This window comes from Triticum aestivum, chromosome 2A (assembly GCF_018294505.1).
Source record: "Triticum aestivum cultivar Chinese Spring chromosome 2A, IWGSC CS RefSeq v2.1, whole genome shotgun sequence".
In the NCBI taxonomy this organism is placed as follows: Eukaryota; Viridiplantae; Streptophyta; class Magnoliopsida; order Poales; family Poaceae; genus Triticum; species Triticum aestivum.
Genome location: NC_057797.1, coordinates 61,539,609 through 61,562,828, shown reverse-complemented (window position 1 = coordinate 61,562,828; position 23,220 = coordinate 61,539,609). Strand labels below are relative to the sequence as shown.

Here is a 23,220-nt window from a genome sequence, read left to right as displayed (position 1 = left end):
TGAAGTCAATCTCATCCAACTTTGACCAAGTTTATATAAAAAAATATTGACATTTACATAACAACACCAATATCATTAGATTCATCTCGGAATATATTTTCATATTATATTTATTAAATATTATAGATGCTAATAATTTCTAATATAAATTTGGTCAAACTTAGCTAAGTTTGACTTTCGACAAATCCAATATGCAGAGTAAAAAGGACCCGAGGGAGTACATGGAAGGAGGGAGTATGATTTAGATGTGACTTAGTTAATTCTCATCCAGATGACAGCTAGCCACGTTGTCAAATTTGTATCATTTCGATTTAAAAAAAACCGTATCATCTCAGCTTGGGTTTCTTTGAGTTCCTTCTCTTTTGTTTCTGTGCGCACGCTACAACTTCGATTTTCCAAATATTGATCCTGTAGGTAGTTCTGGTTGCCAATTCAGTGCCAACTTTGAAGTTGCAACTTAAGCTCCAAAGGTACGAGCTTAAAATTTATTCTCCTTGCCAATCCTTATATATGCCTCTAATTTATGCTTTGTTTGTTATGTATCACTGCATTGTGGATCAATTGGAAAACTGCGGAAGCAGGGCGGCTTTATAGTCGATCTATATGGCATTATTGCTAGATCCAGTGTCAGACACCTACCTCAATTTTAAGTGAAAGGTACTTCGCTTCTATAAATTGCTGATCCAAGTTGTTGGTACCTACTCAACATCATCTTGTTATACTCTTTCCGTCCCAATTTACGTCTCCCATATTTGTGTAGATATGGTTGTATCTAATAACAATAAAATCTACTTCGACCGTCCCATAATGTAAGACCCTTTTTGACACTGGTGTAGTGTCAAAAAACGTCTTACATTATGGAATGGAGGGAGTAGTAATTTGGGACGGAGGTAATACATGACTTGAGACACGATGGTCTAAGTGCAGCATCGGATCATAAGTTGATCAAAAAGAGCACGGAGCCAATTGAACTGGTAGCTCAGACTCCAAACAGAAACATCGTATCACAAATCAGCAAAAAGAGCTCGAGCCAATTGAAGCAGGTAGCACAGATTCCAAACAGAACTCAAACCAATGGAAACATTGGAGTGTGACGAGCCACCAGCAGCATTAGCAGTCCACCGTAAGCCCACCTACCTGCATGCAAAACTGATGGTTAATGCCACACCTTAACGTTGACGTTATAAAACTTCCTTAACGACAAAGATACGTTGTCTTACTTGAAACAGGCAGGGCAGCTCTCACTTCGAGTTTTAACCTTAGGAACCATAGAAGCTCCCAGGGGAAGAACAACATTGGTTAGGACTCTGAGAGCCCCCTCCACATGACACGTGTTCCTCGGTAGAAAGAAGATGTTACGGTACTGGCCCCGCCATGTTATGCCCCATCGCCTTCGGTTTCGGTACGAACTTATGCCGATCCAGCATTCGCCCTGTAGTGGACACTCACCATATCCGAGTAGAAGCACAGAGTGGTTAACTGGACTAGGATTGCGAGGAACTTCAAGAAAACCCTGCAACAAAAAGGGAAATGAAAATAAACTAGTAAGAATAAACAATTGCAAGAACACCAAAATGTACCTTAACGCAACTATCAGATGTGACCAGAAGGCCCAAAGACACGTATTGATCAGCAGTTTAACATCAAGGTAACACTTTCAGAGAAGTCAAAATACCCTTTTATAATGCCTAAACTTGCTGTTGGTATACACATAATATGCAACACCCGAATGTTAGATGTAGTTAAATACCATGTGCTAAACAAGAGCAACATGGTCATTTCATAGTTAATCAAAATGATTTTGTTGCAACAATCTAGTGAAACTGGAACATAGGATCAATATTCCTCAAATTGGGTATCAAGCAAAGTCATATTCCAACAACTACCAGATATTCTCGAACATGTTACATCATATCCATATCACGATGTCTTGACAAGAGACGGAACAAAGCATCAACATTCTACAATTTTGTGAGGTAAAGCACAGGCATCAACCGTATCATCCTAAGCAAATCAGTCTTATACTCTTATATATTATTAAAATTGAAGATCCAAAGGAAGATGCACAGAACGTAAGAGCAACATGGGCATTTCCTAGTAGATCAAAATGATTTCATTTGCACCATTCTACTCATCCAGCTAACTTAAACAACATGTATCAATCAGCAGTTTAACCCCTAAGTAACACTTCCAGAAAAGTCAGAATACCTTGCTGTATCTCCTAAATTTGCTGTTAGTGTAGATAGATGCCACAACAGGCTGGTAAGCAACTGCATACTTCACAACTTCTTCCGTCGGTTCTACAGCCGCCCAGTTAGCAATAGTTACTCCCGCAGCCTACACAACAAATAATATTATTAGCTCAAATAGTTTTAGAGATATAGGGGATAAAAGGCTTCAATTCAGAAAGCCAATGAGGTTCCAATCGTCTTAGCATAAGTCGATCTCAAAACAAGACAACAATTGTCGGATGTGACTCTAATAACACACACATTTTCTGCCATTGAAGCCCCACTATTAAAAATATACATGCAAAACACTGGTCACAAGTGGTCACATATGACTGGACTAGAATGTTACCAGCGGAGATGGCTTCTACCGCACATCATGCAAAAAAAATCTCACCGGTAACCTCTTTGTATATGCATCAGAATACTTGCAACGACTTCCTCTAGCAAGCTTGGTGGCTTACTTTTACAAGGCAAATCCGTTCCAGATTTCAACAAGTCATGCTTACCAGGCAAATCATCATCCAGTCCAACAAATTTGATACTTTAATACACAAAGGTAAGCAATATGAGCATACAGTAAATGAAACAAACAAAAAAGGCAATCAAGAATCATGTTATACCTCAACAGCCTTGCAGGGACCTCTGATACCACGGTAGGGGTAATCAGTCTCAGATACGACCCCACCATTTCTGGTGATGAAGTCAAAGACATTCTCTGTCCATCCACCTTCGCAGCCATGATTGGTCACAGTATTCCCATCTAATATATGTTGGGCCGAAAGGTGGATACTTGCTTTGTTAGTCAAATAGTTCAAAGAATAAATACTGCCAAGACCAGCAATGATGTAGCTCGCTTCTGCAGTAATTATAAATTCCATTAATCACTAATAACAATACAAAAACCAGTTCAACTAAGGCAACAAAAATTACCGTACTGAATCAGCTAAATTAAATCCTATCAATTAAGCTCTATTATGTAATAATATTTAAATCCATTAAAGTTAGTTAATCTAGAAATTCATACAGCATGGGCACCAAATTTGACCGAATTGCGTCATTTACTATGCACTATACTCCAATATGACATTCTCAAGAAGGGTCTAATTTGAAAAACTATAAAGCTACACATTGTGCAACTACCTACCCAAAGAATAGCAGAATATATCGCTAAACCCTACAACTTACACGTGCATAGAACTCTGCACACTATTAGTGCTCACAACCAATGGATTGCAACAGACAAAGTAATTCCAAATGCATGCCAAACTTGCAGTTTATCCGTATCCAGCAAGTGCGTGAATACAACTCCAGGGCCTTACACTATGTTACTTACCACACTTAAGTTGGATTTCGCACTGAGAAACAGCTCCAGGCACTTGAAGCCAATTCACAAACTTTGGCAGTCCATCAGAACCATTTGAAACTTGAATTGGCTTCAAGTGGTTCAAATGGTTCTGATGGCGTTTCAAATGGTTCTGATGGACTGCCAAAGTTTGTGAATTGGCTTCAAGTGCCTGGAGCTGTTTCTCAGTGCGAAATCCAACTTAAGTGTGGTAAGTAACATAGTGTAAGGCCCTGGAGTTGTATTCACGCACTTGCTGGATACGGATAAACTACAAGTTTGGCATGCATTTGGAATTACTTTGTCGGTTGGAATCCATTGGTTGTGAGCAGTAATAGTGTGCAGAGTTCTATGCACGTGTAAGTTGTAGGGTTTAGCGATATATTCTGCTATTCTTTGGGTAGGTAGTTGCACAATATGTAGCTTTATAGTTTTTCAAATTAGACCCTTCTTGAGAATGTCATATTGGAGTATAGTGCATAGTAAATGACGCAATTCGGTCAAATTTGGTGCCCATGCTGTATGAATTTCTAGATTAACTAACTTTAATGGATTTAAATATTATTACATAATAGAGCTTAATTGATAGGATTTAATTTAGCTGATTCAGTACGGTAATTTTTGTTGCCTTAGTTGAACTGGTTTTTGTATTGTTATTAGTGATTAATGGAATTTATAATTACTGCAGAAGCGAGCTACATCATTGCTGGTCTTGGCAGTATTTATTTTTTGAACTATTTGACTAACAAAGCAAGTATCCACCTTTCGGCCCAACATATATTAGATGGGAATACTGTGACCAATCATGGCTGCGAAGGTGGATGGACAGAGAATGTCTTTGACTTCATCACCAGAAATGGTGGGGTCGTATCTGAGACTGATTACCCCTACCATGGTATCAGAGGTCCCTGCAAGGCTGTTGAGGTATAACATGATTCTTGATTGCCTTTTTTGTTTGTTTCATTTACTGTATGCTCATATTGCTTACCTTTGTGTATGAAAGTATCAAATTTGTTGGACTGGATGATGATTTGCCTGGTAAGCATGACTTGTTGAAATCTGGAACGGATTTGCCTTGTAAAAGTAAGCCACCAAGCTTGCTAGAGGAAGTCGTTGCAAGTATTCTGATGCATATACAAAGAGGTTACCGGTGAGATTTTTTTTGCATGATGTGCGGTAGAAGCCATCTCCGCTGGTAACATTCTAGTCCAGTCATATGTGACCACTTGTGACCAGTGTTTTGCATGTATATTTTTAATAGTGGGGCTTCAATGGCAGAAAATGTGTGTGTTATTAGAGTCACATCCGACAATTGTTGTCTTGTTTTGAGATCGACTTATGCTAAGACGATTGGAACCTCATTGGGCTTTCTGAATTGAAGCCTTTTATCCCCTATATCTCTAAAACTATTTGAGCTAATAATATTATTTGTTGTGTAGGCTGCGGGAGTTACTATTGCTAACTGGGCGGCTGTAGAACCGACAAAAGAAGCTATGAAGTATGCAGTTGCTTACCAGCCTGTTGTGGCATCTATCTACACTAACAGCAAATTTAGGAGATACAGCAAGGTATTCTGACTTTTCTAGAAGTGTTACTTAGGGGTTAAACTGCTGATTGATACATGTTGTTTAAGTTAGCTGGATGAGTAGAATGGTGCAAATGAAATCATTTTGATCTACTAGGAAATGCCCATGTTGCTCTTACGTTCTGTGCATCTTCCTTTGGATCTTCAATTTTAATAATATATAAGAGTATAAGACTGATTTGCTTAGGATGATACGGTTGATGCCTGTGCTTTACCTCACAAAATTGTAGAATGTTGATGCTTTGTTCCGTCTCTTGTCAAGACATCGTGATATGGATGTGATGTAACATGTTCGAGAATATCTGGTAGTTGTTGGAATATGACTTTGCTTGATACCCAATTTGACGAATATTGATCCTATGTTCCAGTTTCAGTAAATTGTTGCAACAAAATCATTTTGATTAACTATGAAATTACCATGTTGCTCTTGTTTAGCACATGGTATTTAACTACATCTAACATTCAGGTGTTGCATATTATGTGTATACCAACAGCAAGTTTAGGCATTATAAAAGGGTATTTTGACTTCTCTGAAAGTGTTACCTTGATGTTAAACTGCTGATCAATACGTGTCTTTGGGCCTTCTGGTCACATCTGATAGTTGCGTTAAGGTACATTTTGGTGTTCTTGCAATTGTTTATTCTTACTAGTTTATTTTCATTTCCCTTTTTGTTGCAGGGTTTTCTTGAAGTTCCTCGCAATCCTAGTCCAGTTAACCACTCTGTGCTTCTACTCGGATATGGTGAGTGTCCACTACAGGGCGAATGCTGGATCGGCATAAGTTCGTACCGAAACCAAAGGCGATGGGGCATAACATGGCGGGGCCAGTACCGTAACATCTTCTTTCTACCGAGGAACACGTGTCATGTGGAGGGGGCTCTCAGAGTCCTAACCAATGTTGTTCTTCCCCTGGGAGCTTCTATGGTTCCTAAGGTTAAAACTCGAAGTGAGAGCTGCCCTGCCTGTTTCAAGTAAGACAACGTATCTTTGTCGTTAAGGAAGTTTTATAACGTCAACGTTAAGGTGTGGCATTAACCATCAGTTTTGCATGCAGGTAGGTGGGCTTACGGTGGACTGCTAATGCTGCTGGTGGCTCGTCACACTCCAATGTTTCTATTGGTTTGAGTTCTGTTTGGAATCTGTGCTACCTGCTTCAATTGGCTCGAGCTCTTTTTGCTGATTTGTGATACGATGTTTCTGTTTGGAGTCTGAGCTACCAGTTCAATTGGCTCCGTGCTCTTTTTGATCAACTTATGATCCGATGCTGCACTTAGACCATCGTGTCTCAAGTCATGTATTACCTCCGTACCAAATTACTACTCCCTCCATTCCATAATGTAAGACGTTTTTTGACACTACACCAGTGTCAAAAAGGGTCTTACATTATGGGACGGTCGAAGTAGATTTTATTGTTATTAGATACAACCATATCTACACAAATATGGGAGACGTAATTTGGGACGGAAAGAGTATAACAAGATGATGTTGAGTAGGTACCAACAACTTGGATCAGCAATTTATAGAAGCGAAGTACCTTTCACTTAAAATTGAGGTAGGTGTCTGACACTGGATCTAGCAATAATGCCATATAGATCGACTATAAAGCCGCCCTGCTTCCGCAGTTTTCCAATTGATCCACAATGCAGTGATACATAACAAACAAAGCATAAATTAGAGGCATATATAAGGATTGGCAAGGAGAATAAATTTTAAGCTCGTACCTTTGGAGCTTAAGTTGCAACTTCAAAGTTGGCACTGAATTGGCAACCAGAACTACCTACAGGATCAATATTTGGAAAATCGAAGTTGTAGCGTGCGCACAAAAACAAAAGAGAAGGAACTCAAAGAAACCCAAGCCGAGATGATACGGTTTTTTTTAAATCGAAATGATACAGATTTGACAACGTGGCTAGCTGTCATCTGGATGAGAATTAACTAAGTCACATCTAAATCATACTCCCTCCTTCCATGTACTCCCTCGGGTCCTTTTTACTCTGCATATTGGATTTGTCGAAAGTCAAACTTAGCTAAGTTTGACCAAATTTATATTAGAAATTATTAGCATCTATAATATCTAATAAATATAATATGAAAATATATTCTGAGATGAATCTAATGATATTGGTGTTGTTATGTAAATGTCAATAATTTTTTATATAAACTTGGTCAAAGTTGGATGAGATTGACTTCAGACAAACCTAATATGCAGAGTAAAAAGGACCGGAGGGAGTATATAAGGCCTAACCCTAAATTTCATTTTTTCATCTATAGAAGGCCGAACGAGCTACCCGATGCGTCTCCCACTTAATTCCCCTCGCAGGTTGTGCGCAGTCCTCCTAGTAAAATGCGATGCTGGCAGCATTTATTTGCATGCATGCAGAGAGCCATGAACTTAATAGGAGCGAGCTCATTTTTTGGCCAATGTATGAAGGCCTGGAGGAGTTATTGTTGAGTTACATGCAGAAAAAGAGGGAGAGGACGTTGCATGTGAGGGATTAATAGAGGGAGAAGAGCGGTTTACACGGCGCCCAGAAAAAATCTTGCATGCGATTTGGTTGGCCAAGTACTATTCCTAATATTTGCTCCTCTTTTTATGCAACAGCCTTGGTACAATAGATTCAAAACTTAGGCCCTGTATAGATGGAAGGAGGGAGTACACCATTTGATTTTACGCGGAGATTCGTGCGGATTTTTTCTTTTCTTTTTTTATTCCCAATTGATGGGCGACGCGTGCGCGCGATCGGGGCGTCGCAAGCGACCGACGCTGGACCGATCATCGCGCGATCACGCCACGTGACAGATAACGTGATAACGTCGGCGAGGAGCAAGTGGGCCAGGAGCGACCACCCTAAGTCGACCGAGAAGATCGCTCAACAACGAGAGAAACAGGAGGGAGCCCGCCGGTGACGCGAGAGGTGAACGACGACGGCGCAGCGAACCGCTAAGCCCGCGCCCCGCGCCCTCACTTTAGGGGGATTTGGCCGTCGCGGTCGCCGGAATCGGGGGCCAGGCGGCCGGAATCGCATGTTGGGGAATTCACACCAAGGGCGAATCCTTGCAGGCCAACAAATCCACACCCGCATCGCAATTGCAGTGAATTTTTTTGGAGAGGGATGGAGTTTATCAGCTACTGTTTTCGTGCTAAAACTCCCGAGAGGATTTTGAGGTGTTCTGCAGGTTGCATATTTCAGGGTGAACTAGTACATTCAATTTCGTGCTAAATCTGGCGTATGTTCTTCTAAGGCACATACAACACTCTGGTCGAGATGTAGGCAATAATACTGAATAAATTAGGCAATAGAGAGGTCCACCATCTCAATGATGCAGGCGACCTTTTTTGCATCATCTAAATGATACAGGCATCACTCACCTTGCATCATCATGTTCAGTACTGAGTGTTGGTCTGCTTTTGCACATACTAGTCTAAATAGATGGAACAGCGCTGTCACAGGAATACTAATGTAAATCTTTAGGACATGTTTGATATTTGTGGTTGCTTGCTGGAATCGCCCCTTATTCAAGGTAATCACAATTTCTTGACACTCTAGAATGTATGGAAGCAGAGAAACAATCAATTGCAATTTTGAGGGGGCTCTTCCATCTATTCAAGGTTGGTGGAGGCTTTTACTGAAAGCCGACTTGTTAATTTTTAGCAATAACGACGGATTTAATTTAGGCAATAGAAGAGGGTTTTTTCAGGCAATAGAACAGATATAAATAGGCAATAGTGCATTTTTTCCTAGGCAGAATAGTGGATATGAATTAGTGAATAGACGATGGTATTTTAGGGATTTTACCATGCCGGCACCAAGAGGGAAGATGACAAGTGGGGCTCTGTTTTTTATCCAATGGGGTAGACAGTAGGATGTAGGCAACACAGACAATAGTAATTCAGGGTTGTATTTTTTTACAAGGGTATCAAGCAACACTGTCTTCATATTGCATACATCTACACATGCCTCTTTTTTTTTCTATGGGGGCAAATAACAATGGACATAGTTTAGGACAATAGAAGGATTTTTTTTGCACGCACTAGAAGAAGAGTGTATGTTAGTAGGCAATGTTTTTTGAGGCACACTGCAGGTATATGGAAGAATAAGGCCACACCACTTACATGGCTTCGCCTAAGGCCAATACACTAAGTCGCCGCAAAAGGCAAACGAAAACAAAACAAGGTCGCGGCATGTATCCATGCCTTGACACATCAAGCTATGCCAATGTTCTTTTCCTCTTATTGTTGGCGAAGTCTGCCAGTGACATCTTGTTTCGGCACCAGAAACAAATTGATGATCTGCCTCTGTTTGCTGTTCAAAGCGGCAGTTTGTATGCATGCCGCGACCTTCATGGCGCGCTGCCTGGGTGGATGTCCATGCAGACAAATGTGCTTCAACCCTAAAGTAGCTCCTGGCGCTGGAGGTCGTGCGCGGTTCAGCCGGGGACCTATAGGTGCCTTGTGTCCAGGCTCATCGATGTGTCGAGCACGCAGCTCCTCCGGCTGGTGTCTACTTCATTATGGTCGTGGTTTCCTCACTCTTCTCATGCCCTCGGCGACGGCTCCATAACCTCCCCTCCAAGAAGCAAGGTCGGGCACGACAGCCTACAGGTGGTTTTTTTTAGTCGTTGAGTTGAGATGACCTGGGGACGTACGGCTTCGTACCATCTTATTCTGCTCCTCCGATTAGAAATAAGAGTTCATATCGTATATGGCCTATTTTTTTCCAAATTGCTATACTACTTCCAAATCTATATAGTCATGGGACACGTATGTAGTAATATTTCTTGTTTTTATTGGCGGCTGCTATGGATCAGCCGGATGATTTCTTTAGCTAGCAAACCGTCCGATTAGGCGCATGTAGCCCGTCCGATTATATCAGTTCAGCCACCCGTTCGTCCTTTCTCCTCTCGTCTTGGATCCAGCAGCCCCCGCGCTGCTTCAACACTCGCCTCAGCGATGGTGCAAAGAGAAAACAGGCAACTGCAGCACTGACGCGCTCGCTGTCGCACCCACGCCGGCAACGTCACAGCAGCGGTGTGTAAGGGTAGGGATGTATTGATCTGTGGTGATTACAGGCAAGGGTACACGAATTTCGGGAGGAACAGGAGATGGAGATGAACTAGGGTTCGTGCCGCCGCCGGTTCGTTGATCCACTGGATGCTCTCCTCTTCGGTCGGGGTGGAATAAGTACCCGGAGGTTGTTGGGCTCACTTCGTCCACTACGGGCCGGTGATGAGTGGGTTGGGCTTCTTCTCCCTGGTGGGCCGCCGGGCAGCGACTGGGTCGCTGCCGGTTGGATCCTTCTCGTCAGGTGCCTGGCCGATGCGTGTAGAGCTGGGGGCGCTGACATCCCCTCCCCCTTGTGACGAGGCTTGCCCCCAAGCCTCAGCTGTCGGGACTCGAGCTTGTAGAGCTGCTTTATCCTCCCAAGTGTTCCCGAAGGCCGACTCGTCGGACCAGCGAACGCGGACTTGCTCGGCCATGGCGTCGTTCTTCTTGCGCCAACGTTGCTGGAGGACTGCAACGGGCACGACCGGTGCATCAGTATGGTGTGGAAGGGTAGGGTTGGATGGCGTACCCGGTCAAAGACAGTAGCGTAGCTGAGACACATGGAAGACTGGGTGAACTTGCGAGTGAGGAGGGAGGCCCAGCTTGTATGCAGCATCATTGATCTTGGCGATGACTTGGTATGGCCCATAGTATTTGAACGACAACTTGTGGTTGGCTCATCGGGCGACGGAGGTTCGAATGTATGGCTGGAGTTTAAGGTAAACCGAATCGCCCACCTCAAAGGTACGAGGCGATCGGCGCTTGTCTGCCTGGGCCTTCATGTGTTGTTGTGCTCTATTGAGGTGTTGTTGAAGCAGGTCCTGCACCACTGCACGCTCATCCAGCCAAGAATGGAGTGCCAGAACTATGCATTCAGAAGTAGGAGTGATCCCCCAGTGCCGGGGTTCGTGCCCAAACATCGCTTTGAAGGGCGACATCCCAATGCTGGAGTGGTGAGAGGCATTGTACCAGAACTGGGCAAGTGGAATCCAGTGACTCCACCGTGTCGGACACGCGTGCACAAAACATCTGAGGTAGGTCTCCACACACTGGTTCACTCTTCTAGTCTGTCCGTCAGTTTGTGGATGGTTTGCCGCACTCAACCGTAGCTCTGTACTGGCGTACTTGAACAACTCCCTCCAAAAGTGGCCAGTGAAAACCGGGTCACGATCAGACACAATGGTTGCAGGGAATCCGTGGATCCTGTACATGTTGTTCATATAGAGGAGGGCCACTTTTGCTGTTGTATATGGGTGTGTCAACGGAAGAAAATGAGCAAACTTGGTGCAATTGTCCACTATAACCCAGAGACAGTTGAATTTACCGGACTGAGGCAGGCCTTCAACAAAATCCATCGTGATCATTTCCCATAGCTGTTGCGGGATGGGCAGTGGATGAAGCAACCCCGGCGATGTTGCTCTATCTGTTTTAGCCTGCTCACAAATTGGGCAGCAGCGGACATATTGCAGGACATGCGTCTTCATTTTTGGCCATGCAAAGAGGCGACGGACGCGCCAGAAGGTTGCTGGGAACCCTGAATGGCCGCCAATCGAGCTATCATGAAAAGCTACCATGATGCGCTGTTGGAGCTTGATCGATCCACCCAACCAAATGCGCCCACGGAATTGCAGAATTCCATTCTGTAACGAGAAACGCCCCTTGGGATCTTCCTTCACTGCCAACTACTCCAGCAGTTTCCGCGCCTGCGGATCGCAGTTATAACTGGCTATGACATCCTCGAGCCATGAGGGCTGGCAAGAAGTGACGTTGAACAGTAGATCTTGCGATCGAGCTCTGGATAGGGCATCGACGGCTGTGTTTTCTGTGCCCTTTTTGTAACGAATGGTGTATCGCGGGCCTAGTAGTTTCATGAATGCACGCTGCTGCCAAGGTGTTGAGAGCCTTTGCTCCTCCAAATGTATCAGGCTCTTCTGGTCCGTGTGGATGATAAACTCGCTGTGTTGAAGGTAAGGCCGCCATTGGTCCACGGTGACGACGATCGCGAGGTATTCCTTCTTGTAAGTGGACAGTCCTTGGTACCTGGGACTCAGACTTTTGCTCATGAAGGCGATGGGGTGGCCATCCTGTTGCAGAACCGCGCCAATTCCTTTGTCGCAGGCGTCTGTTTCCACTGTGAAGGTCTTGTTGAAATCGGGGAGTGCGAGTACTGGGGCTGTAATCAGGTGTTGCTTGAGCAGCTCAAACGCATGTGCCGTGTTATTTGTCCAAACGAACGGCACCCCTTTCTTGAGTAGGTTGAATAGAGGCATGGCTATCACTCCAACCCCGCGGACGAAACGACAATAGTACCCTGCAAGGCCAAGGAATTGGCGCACTTCCTTGGCATCCTTGGGTGTGTTCCAAGCTTGTACCGCGCGAATTTTGCTGGGCTCCGTAGCTACCCCTTCGCCGCTGATGACGTGACCAAGATAGGACAGTTGTTGCTGGCTGAATTCACATTTGAAGCGCTTGACCTTCCAATGATCTCTACGCAACAGCTCGAGGACTTGCCTGAGGTGGTCAACATGTTCTTCCCATGTCTTGCTAAATACCAAGATGTCGTCGAAGAACAAGAGGACACAATGCCGGAGGAGTGGGTGTAATGTTCTGTCACAGCACCGATGAACGTGTGGCCTGCCCGCCAATCCAAAAGACAGAACCTTGAATTCATAATGCCATGTCCATGAGTGTGTTTGAAATGCCGTTTTGAACTCCTCGCCCTCAGCCAGCCGTATCTGATGGTAGCCGGCTCGAAGATCGAGCTTTGAGAACCACCTAGCTCCGTGGAGTTCATCGAGCAATTCTTCTATCACTGGCATAGGAAACTTGCTGATACGGGTCATGGCATTGAGGTGGCGGTAGTCGATGCATAACCGCCAAGTCTCATCCTTCTTCTTGACTAGAATGGCAGGCGAAGAGAAGTTGCTCTGGTTGCGTTGGATCACACCGAACTGAAGCAATTCCGCCACTTGACACTCAATCACTGTCTTGTGCTCAGGTTTGTGTCGATAAGGTCGGATGTTAATAGGTTGCGCGCTGAGAACAACAGGTATAGTATGGTCACAGGCACGGTGTGGTGGGTGGCCTGAAGGTTCACCGAATACATCCTCGAATTCAGCCAGGAGTTGTTGCAGCTCAGGAGGTTCTGTTGGAGTGCCGTTTGCCCCTTCCTCAAGCCGATACAGGATGATGACATGTAACAGGGAGCCTTGGCGATGCAGATTCTGAACCTGGACTCTGTTGATCACATGGCAAGTGGTGGAATTGGCTTCATGGCCGAACAGGTGAGCCCGTCCCATAGGAGTGGGAAACTGAATGTACTTCGCCTTCCAATCTATTGTCATGGGGTTGTGTTGCTCCAACCAGTCCATGCTGAGGATAGCATCGTAAGTGCCCAGGGGAAGTGGAAGGAAATATGCCCTAGAGGCAATAATAAAGTTATTATTTATTTCCTTATTACATGATAAATGTTTATTATTCATGCTAGAATTGTATTAACCGGAAACATAATACATGTGTGAATACATAGACAAACAGAGTGTCACTAGTATGCCTCTACTTGACTAGCTCGTTAATCAAAGATGGTTATGTTTCCTAACCATAAACAAAGAGTTGTTATTTGACTAACGGGATCACATCATTAGGTGAATGATCTGATTGACATGACCCATTCCATTAGCTTAGCACCCGATCATTTAGTATGTTGCTATTGCTTTCTTCATGACTTATACATGTTCCTATGAGATTATGCAACTCCCGTTTACCAGAGGAACACTTTGTGTGCTACCAAACGTCATAACGTAAATGGGTGATTATAAAGGTGCTCTACAGGTGTCTCCAAAGGTACATGTTGGGTTGGCATATTTCAAGATTAGGATTTGTCACTCCAATTGTCGGAGAGGTATCTTTGGGCCCTCTCGATAATACACATCACATAAGCCTTGCAAGCATTGCAACTAATGAGTTAGTTGTGAGATGATGTATTACGGAACGAGTAAAGAGACTTGCCGGTAACAAGATTGAACTAGGTATGGGATACCGACGATCGAATTTCGGGCAAGTAACATACCGATGACAAAGGGAACAACGTATGTTGTTATGCGGTCTGACCGATAAAGATCTTCGTAGAATATGTAGGAGCCAATATGAGCATCCAGGTTCTGCTATTGGTTATTGACTGGAGACAAGTCTCGGTCATGTCTACATTGTTCTCGAACCCGTAGGGTCCGCACGCTTAAGGTTTCGATGACAGTTATATTATGAGTTTATGAGTTTTGATGTACCAAAGTTAGTTCGGAGTCCCGGATGTGATCACGGACATGACGAGGAGTCTCGAAATGGTCGAGACATAAAGATTGATATATTGGATGGCTATATTCGGACACCGGAAGTGTTCCGGGTGATTTCAGAGAAAACCGGAGAGCCGGAGGATTACCTGAACCCCCCGGGAGAAGTAATGGGCCATATGGGCCTTAGTGGAGAGAGAGAGGGGCAGCCAAAGGTGGGCCGCGCGCCTCCTCCCCCCTGGTCTGAATTGGACTAGGAGAGGGGGGGCGGCGCCCCCCTTTCCCTCTCCCTCCCCACTTCTTTCCCCCTCCTAGTAGGAGTCCTACCTACTAGGAGGAGGACTCCTCCTTGGCGCGCCATAGAGGGCCGGCCGACCTCCTCCCCTTGATCCTTTATATACGAGGGCAGGGGGCACCCCTTGACACACAAGTTGATCCACGTGATCATATTCTTAGCCGTGTGCGGTGCCCCCTTCCACCATAGTCCCCGATAATATTGTAGCGGTGCTTAGGCGAAGCCCTGCGACAGTAGTACATCAAGATCGTCACCACGTCGTCGTGCTGACGGAACTCTTCCCCAACACTTTGCTGGATCGGAGTCCGGGGATCGTCATCGAGCTAAACGTGTGCTAGAACTCGGATGTGCCATAGTTTCGGTGCTTGATCGGTCGGGCCGTGAAGACGTACGACTACATCAACCAAGTTAACGCTTCCGTTGTCGATCTACAAGGGTACGTTGATCACACTCTCCCCCTCTCGTTGCTATGCATCACCATGATCTTGCGTGTGCGTAGGAATTTTTTTGAAATTACTACGAAACCCAACAGGTCATGCGTGCATGGTGTGTCTGGTCGGATGCGTGTGTTCTCTGCTCCGGCCGGTGTGCATGTTGTGGTGTACATGGTGGACGCGTTTGGTTACTTGCACCATTTTTTGCCACTTTGCATACTTGACCCATCTGGGTCTGGTTGAGCACATGCAGGCAAAAAACCACCATATGCATGTCGATTGGTTGCCTGCATCAAGGTCCAGATGGTGATATGTTGCTTGGTTGCACGTGTTTGTGCTTTAGGGGTGATTAGATGCAAAGCACGACTGTTTGGCTATGTGCAAGTAGCTATTGTACTCACCATTTCAAAAGTGGTGGCCTTACCACCGCATCACACAATAGACACAACAAACTATCAGATCACAACACACAACACACTTTACAGCAGAAGAAGAGAAATCACAGAAAAACAACACAACAAGAACAACAATAACAGAAGAACAGGTAGACCATACTTAGTAGTACGATTAAGTTTAAGACAGCAGGGCATCCCGTGCCCCAGCTAGACCCTAGGGTGCTGATCCCTAGGCAAAATATACAAATTTAGCAGCAAAAGGGACGATCAAGCTTAAGTTCAGACCTAACTTAGTTCATATATACTTCCTACGATCTAGAGATTGACAACCTAGAGGGTGTGGCAGATGTCTCTGACAGAGCTGTGCTTGGAGCACCAGACCGTGCAGATGTTGTAGGTGTTGGTGTTGTAGATCTACACCTTCAGGCCCATGCCGGAAAGCCACAGGACAACAAGGTCGCTGAGGACGATCCTGTGTCACGGACAGAAATACTGCTAGCTGCACCCAAGCACCATTCGCCCCTTGAAGATCATTACCTAGACCCAGAACTCGCACCACTTGTTTGTAGACAGGCTGACCACTCAAGGCGGCTTGACAAGCATGGCAATGTCTTCCTCATCCTTGATCTACACGTAGAACCTTATAGGGTCCCACGTTCCCCCCTCGTGGCCTATCCTAGGCTTCCTGCCAGCGCCGAGCGGCACGCTCATGGCCTCCACCCTCCCTGGACCCACCGCCCTCTTCAACCAGCGATTTGTGGGGATAAGGTCCTCGACAGCCTCAACGCCGATGACCTGCACTCCTCTGTCGGCTCTACCCCACTCCATCTTCATTATCTTGTCAGGAAAGTGGACAATGGTTAGCATAGTGATGATCATTGGCAGTGATCATTTGCAACTGTTTTTGATTAGTGGCAGTTGCATTTGAGTCGTGCTATGGTTAGATCGTAGCCACAAGTGCAAATGCCAATGATCAGTGCTATTAGATCATGCCAAATGCACATGCTCAACTTTGTCCTTCTACTATTTTTGGCATTTGCGGTTTTGTCCTACTAGCATGCATATGCATAAAAGCTATGCTGATTATGCAATCATGTAGCCGGATCACGCACTATCAATGTGGCAACATACACACTATAGAGCATAATCATGCAAAGACGAGTACCAAAATAGCAAGAACATCACCAACACAACAAAGAAAAAGCACCAAATTAGCAACGTAGGCAGTATGAATGTGGCATGCACAAACCCATATGCATGAATGTAGCATGAGTAAGGCAGGAACATTCTCATCTAACCACTACGAACACTAGTATTGCTCTGATTCAACCCAAATGTAGTGGATTCGGATCAAATCCGATCGAATCAAATCGGATCCAATCCAATGTTAACAATCAAATCTAACATTGCCCTACTAACCCTAAATACGAACTCATCTGCAGGGGGGAATAGAAGCTTACCGAAGCGGGTAGCTATGGAGCATACACCTGCCATGGAGAAAATCCTGGCAGGAACAGGGGTGGCGCCGCGGCAGAAGATGAGCCGGCCATTCCAAGGGCCGCGGCCGTGGTCCTCGTCACGCGCCGAGTGGAGGATGAGTGCGACGTCCTCGAGCTTCCCTCCCCTTGCACCAGGCGCAAGGGGGAAAACCCTCGAATGGGGGTAAAAATACCCCCATACGTGGGGCCGGCCAAAGCCGCAGGTGGTGTGGTTTGTAACCCCGCCGTCGTCGAGCCCACGATGATGAGGTCCGGCTCAGGTGGCGATGCTGGTGGATTGGCCCATGGCAACGACATTGCACAGAACTTGGATGGCATCGAAGCGCCGCCGTGAGATCTCGACCGGAAGAGGGGAGGCCAGCAATCCAGCACTCCTGGATGGGGTTGCTACCAGCGATGGTTGGAGTGGGGCGGGGCGGTGCGACGGTGCCTCTGCCATCGGAGACACCGAAGGGGCAATGAGGGGCGAGTGCATGTGAACTGCAGCGGGAGGTGACTGTAGAAAGCGTAGAAAGTTATGAGACGTCTCCCACGCTTCCCCACACGTGCAGGCACTCGCCGTGCGTGGCTCAAGCAATTGTGTCTCTGGAAAATGGCTGGTTCGGCCGTTCCTACAGATGTAGGCCTAGAGTTGCTTTGAGGTTTGTGCGGGCCAGAAACACAAGCAGCCCAAGCAACCAAACAGGTCGATTCATCCTGCGCTAGCCTCAATGGGGTGTATACGGGCTACCAAACACAAACACATCGGTGTGTCCGACCAGATGAGTGTGGTTTGCTTCGACCGGTGAGTTGTGGTCATGTGAAGTGGCGGAGATACAGTGCCAAATATGGGCAGGCCGATACAAAGAAAAGCCCATTATTTTTCTCAAATTGGCCCACTCTAATATGAACCCCCGTTGCTTTTTCTCCTCTGGGATGCGCGGCCAACGCCTAGCGAACATTGTTGTAGCTCCGGCGGTGGTCATGTGTGATGTGATGTGTGTGCTATAGCCAACATGCTAGGCGTGCATGTTGGTTCTCTGGTGTGTGCTATAGCCAAAATTGCAGCAAGACTTGAGAGGGCAAAAACATCACCTAGTACGAGCAGCATAACTCATCGTCATCATCCCCCCAAGTTAATTTGGAAAAAATTTTGTCCAAATGACCTCGAAGGCCTTTGGAAAATTCGCAAGGCCCCCTAGATAATGTTAGCTTTAGTTTGGATGGAAAGTGCCATAAACAAATGTGGTTCGTCACAGGAACCCCACTACCATCACCATTGGGAATGGTGCATGAGCCCCATTTTCGGATCCCCTTGGTTGCATGGTAAGGTCATCTCCAAGGCGGACCCATAAACCGCCCGCATCCATTCGAACCGCGCTGTCCGAACAACAGAGAACCAACCAATGGGGGCCTATATTGGTCCGCAGGGTGATCCGGGCGTGGTTTCTGCCGCAAACCGGAGACAAACGTGGGGGAGCTTTGCGGGAGTCTGGACACCAGACACGTAGGACTCCGACACCCTGGCCCACCCAAAATCCTTCCCGGACCCCGCGCCTCCATACTCCCCATTTTCTCTCCTCCTTTCTCTCTTGCCTTCGCCGCCGCCACGACACACCCCTGCCGAAACTCTATGTCTCCATCGTGTCTAGCATTCCAGCCGTGCTCTACCCCGCTTCTCCTCCATTGTTGTTCAACCTCAGTCCTCCAACCGCCCTGCGAGGTACCATCCACTACTGCTATATTGAACATGCTTGACAACTGTTCGATGAATTGCCAGAGCTAAGAAACAATTTCCCTTCTTTCTAGCAATGGATTCCGACTTGGGAGTACATATACGAGCACTATGTTGAGTTGTCTGATGGCTCGTCCGACGAGGAGTACTCAGATGAGACGTCGATGATGCACGCGGTCCTTGAAGACGTGGAACGTGCGGAAGAGCGTGTTCCCAATCTCAAGGGATCAATCAAGGGTTATTGAGTGCTCAGCCACAACAGGGAGCGCAGCCATTTGACACTGATGAACGAGTACTTCGCCTTAGATGCACTCTTTGCTGACTATTTTTATCGGTGTTTTCGGATGTGCAAGGCAGCCTTCGATCGTTTGTACAACGGTGTCTGGTCCTATGATGACTACTTCATCTTGAAGGACACTGTGAAAACGATTGGGTTCTCTGGTTAGCAGAAGTGCAAGGCCGCACTCCGGATGCTTGCATATGGCACGACCGCTGATTCGTGGGACGGGTACCCAGATGTGTGACAGCACATGTGGAGATGCCATGGTCGGGTTTGCAAATATCGTGGTCGAGGTGTTTGGACCTTAGTACCTAAGAGAACCAACTGTGCCAGACATCCAGAGGCTCTTGGCAATCTCAGAAGTAAGAGGGTGGCCAGGTTTGCTTGGATCCCTTGACTGCATGCATTGGAAATTGGAGAACTGCCCGAAGGCTTTACAAGGGCAATATCAGGGTCATGTTAAGAAGCTCACCATCATTCTTGAAGCAGTTGCATCACATGATCTTTGGATTTGGCACGCTTTTTTTGGCATGCACAGGTCTCACAATGACATCAATGTGCTGCAACAATCACCGTTATTTGCGAGGCTGGCCCAAGGAAAAGCTCCTCCTTGCTACTATACTATCAATGGACATGAGTACAACATGGGCTACTATCTAGTTGACGGTATCTATCCTCATGTATCTTTGTCAACACTAACTCAAACCCAGTTGGCCAAAAAAATATTTTGTCCAAATGGCCTCAACAACCTTTGATAAATTCGCAAGGGCCTCTAGATAATGTTAGCTTTAGTTTGGATGGAAGGTTAGAGAAGCCTCCCGCGTCCATGTCCATGGATGAATGCTGGAAGAAATTTGCGGGTCGCCGCTGAAGATGACCTAAGATAAAAGAATCCCTACACAATCAAATGGCCCATATCCAAAAGCTAATCTTTTTACTGGACGCACCTCCGCGATATTAACCTTGAGGAGGGCATCGAGGATCACATTATTTAGAAGTTCATAACTAGTGGCCATTATATGGTGGCCTTTGCTTAGGACGCAATTCTTGGGGGCATGTGCACCACGATGAAAAGAACTGTTTGAAAGGCATGGGCACCTCCAAAGATAAATTATTTTTTTGTTTGGCTATGCAAAATAGAATTTGGACTGACACAAACACGACTATACAAATTGTGGCTTATGTACCTTGTGTAAAAGAGAGCAAGAGTACGTGGCACACCTTTTTTACAAGTGCCGGTTCACCAAGGCTTTGGGGATTGTGCTCGAGAGTTTTGACATTTCCTCTTGGAATGACAAGCATTCCGTCAAGGAGTGGTGGCTCAATATGTCCGTCAAAACTTCCACCCCAAGTACGCGGCGCCGAACATCCTCCTAGTCTCCTAGATGCCATCAACAAGGAGGCCACTTCTTGGCTATTACCGGACCAAAGCGACCGAGGCAAATCATACCAGGAGAGTAGCGACCTTGTTCCGTATGTTTATGCCATGTAGAAGTTTCTTTAACCCCTTCATTAATAGAGAAGGCAAATATTATGCCTATGTTAAAAATAAATAAAACAACAGTAAAAAGCGCACTGCAGGTCAAGCACAAGCACGGTGAAATGAGAACCAATGATCAGACTACTTGAATGTGTACCTTGATACGCGTGTCTTCAATCAATCCATGGTCACGCACCAGGTGGCCTTGACACGGTTCATATCTGCGGAAATGAAACGACCAATTAGCTCGTATCTTCAAAACTGGAAATTTCAGAGAAGGACCGCCCTTGGAATCAGATAAAGACACGGACCTATTAGCTCAGCATCTAGTTGTTCATCGGTCAGGCTTCCGGAAGCGGAAGCAGTGGAGTATTTGCCATTTTGCCAACAGACTTAGATCCCTGAGTTGGCTTGACAACGCAAAGATCTGCAAACGAGAGGAAAGTTGAATCAGCTCGAATGTACAGAAGCGGTAAAGAAGACAAGTCAGTTTCAAAGGATGGAATAAAGAAAAAAAAATCATATTTCTACTTGAGTCCGCACACCATCAGACGGCTTGTGTACGTACATATATTTATAGTTATTAAACTTATCCTATGCTGTCGTGAGAATTTGCCTTTGTCGACCAAGTCCCAAAGGCACATGGACACACAAATGCCTCGATCTCCCTCACAATCACGAGGCCAAGCATGAACAAGGCACGCCAGAGTGAGGATAACATAACTCCATGAAATGTGGATTTCTCACGTTTAGTAGGAAATCTAAGAGGCGCATACACATGTAAATGACCTGCTGACACACTGCTTGCACGAACAAAACCTCGCTAGTGAGAATAGGAACAAGAGTTGGGGCGTGACACAAATGAAACCTGCACAGAACAATTAACTCGGATGTACAGAAAGTGAGCTAATACAGAATTAGGAAAGCAACATACCTTGAACCAGAACAATCTTGCACCTTCTTCTAATCCACCGACTAGAGTTGTGCATCTGTCTGGCCTCTTGAAGCCGTAAGTTTCCGTTAGATATGAGAAAGATAGTTGAATCATCTCGAACCTACAGCAGAACGAAAATGAGAGAATGAAACTCTGTTTCAAAGGTATAATACAACAATCATCGTACTACCTACTCCCTCCGTTCCTAAATATAAGTCTTTATAGAGATTCCACTAGATGGACTACATACGAAGCAAAATGAATGAATCTACACTTAAATGCATCTATATTCATCCGTATGTGGTTCCTAGTGGAATCTCTACAAAGACTTATAGTATTTAGGAACGGAGGGAGTATTAAACATAGTCTAGGTCTTCTCCCGCCTCAATGAACTCTGCTTCGTCCTATGAACACTCCTCCTGACTTACCCGCCGTGGTCTCAGAGGCACATGCACGGGCCTATGCCTCGGGCACCCACTCAGCCGGCCCGCCGGGCATGAACAGTGCTCGCCGGAAGAAAGGAGGTGCAGAGGACAACATATATAGTCCAGCACACCTTCTCGTTCTCCATGTCACATGAAGAAGCATATGCCGTGGATTCCATCCCGGTCGCCTGGGCCATGGCTGAGCAAGAGCTCGCCGGAGATCTGCAGGACTTTCAGAAGAGGAGAGGAATTCCGATTTCCGAGAGGCATATGTACATGCAAGCTAGTGCTTCAGACATCATCACGGCCACATCGCCTTCATGCATGCACAAGAGCTCGGCGGAGTTCATCAGGAACAATAGTTATTTCAAACCAGGAAAAGAACAATTAACTCAAGGCATACACAAGGACAGAAGACAAAGAACATATATGTCCAATAAAAATTAGAGAGGAAAACAGAAGCACCATGCACCATGCAAATCCTAATTCATTGACTCGGAGTTCTGCCTCTGTCAGGCCAATTAATTGAAGCCTTGCCGGATCACATTTAAGTTGGGCGATTTATGTTCATACCGACGTCATGATTGCTTTGGATCTGCGAAAGAGAGCAAAGTTGAATCAGCTCGAATAGACGATACAAGGAATCAAATCAAGCTCTGTTTGAAAGGATTAATAAGAAACCCATACCTTGAAGCATAAACCAAAGGTTCATGCCATGGACTCCTAAGGAATCAGCCTCCTGGCATGTGCACCGTAGTCCCATGGGCACATGTAGGGCCTGCGCCTCGGCTCCCTCACGGCCACCGCCTTGTCACATGGCCATGCATACGCCTTTAGGGCACCATCTCGGCCGAGGCTGGGCAAGAGATCGCCGGAGGAAGGTGGAGATGGGGAAGACTTTTGTGAGGAAAGAGGAAAAGTACCATGGCCGACGGGACGAGAGAGACGATAAGCCACGAGTCTATCGCGGTGTAGACGGCTCCCGTTCACCAGATCCGTATTCGCAGGGGACCTACGGGGTGTAGGAGAGCTGTATCCGTGTCTTTTCTACTTGACAGCTTCCTGTCCGGCGTGATTAAAGGGACTAATCACTGCTTTCCAGCGTCTCTTCGATCCAGCCGCCGCCACCGCCGTTTCTTCTCTCCAGACTCACTTAGGCTGGTCATAGTGGGGAGTAACTTAGACTAATAACATACATATGTTACTAGTCTATGTTACTACCTTCATAGTGGGTAGTGTCATAGGTGTGGTAATATAGTTGCCTTCATTTATTACT

At 45.8% G+C, this 23,220-nt stretch overlaps 2 protein-coding genes and 1 long non-coding RNA gene across 6 annotated transcripts; 1 reads left to right on the top strand and 2 right to left on the bottom strand.

Moving 5' to 3' along the window:
- Window positions 1-775: 775 nt before the first annotated feature.
- On the bottom strand, window positions 776-4,467 carry LOC123191497 (ervatamin-B). Its single transcript, XM_044604210.1, has 5 exons — window positions 4,368-4,467; window positions 2,852-3,087; window positions 2,209-2,337; window positions 1,221-1,513; window positions 776-1,137 (listed from the first exon to the last, which is right to left on the bottom strand). The coding sequence occupies exons 1-5, from the start codon at window positions 4,465-4,467 to the stop codon at window positions 1,134-1,136; spliced, it is 762 nt and encodes a 253-aa protein (XP_044460145.1). The 3' UTR covers window positions 776-1,133.
- A 487-nt stretch (window positions 4,468-4,954) lies between these two features.
- Window positions 4,955-6,516, top strand: LOC123187458 (uncharacterized). The gene is made up of 3 exons (XM_044599328.1): window positions 4,955-5,141; window positions 5,837-6,129; window positions 6,213-6,516. The coding sequence occupies exons 1-3, from the start codon at window positions 5,067-5,069 to the stop codon at window positions 6,214-6,216; spliced, it is 372 nt and encodes a 123-aa protein (XP_044455263.1). The 5' UTR covers window positions 4,955-5,066; the 3' UTR covers window positions 6,217-6,516.
- A 30-nt stretch (window positions 6,517-6,546) lies between these two features.
- Window positions 6,547-22,964, bottom strand: LOC123187459 (uncharacterized). Of its 4 annotated transcripts, XR_006494013.1 has the most exons (8): window positions 22,632-22,964; window positions 21,948-22,539; window positions 21,520-21,640; window positions 20,897-21,012; window positions 20,743-20,806; window positions 20,327-20,612; window positions 6,880-6,935; window positions 6,547-6,768 (listed from the first exon to the last, which is right to left on the bottom strand). It is a non-coding gene; the product is annotated as an uncharacterized lncRNA (long non-coding RNA). The 4 variants fall into 4 exon arrangements; XR_006494014.1 differs by lacking the exons at window positions 6,547-6,768; window positions 6,880-6,935 and adding an exon at window positions 6,982-7,152; XR_006494015.1 differs by lacking the exons at window positions 6,547-6,768; window positions 6,880-6,935 and adding an exon at window positions 16,422-16,440.
- Between the last annotated feature and the right edge of the window lie 256 nt (window positions 22,965-23,220).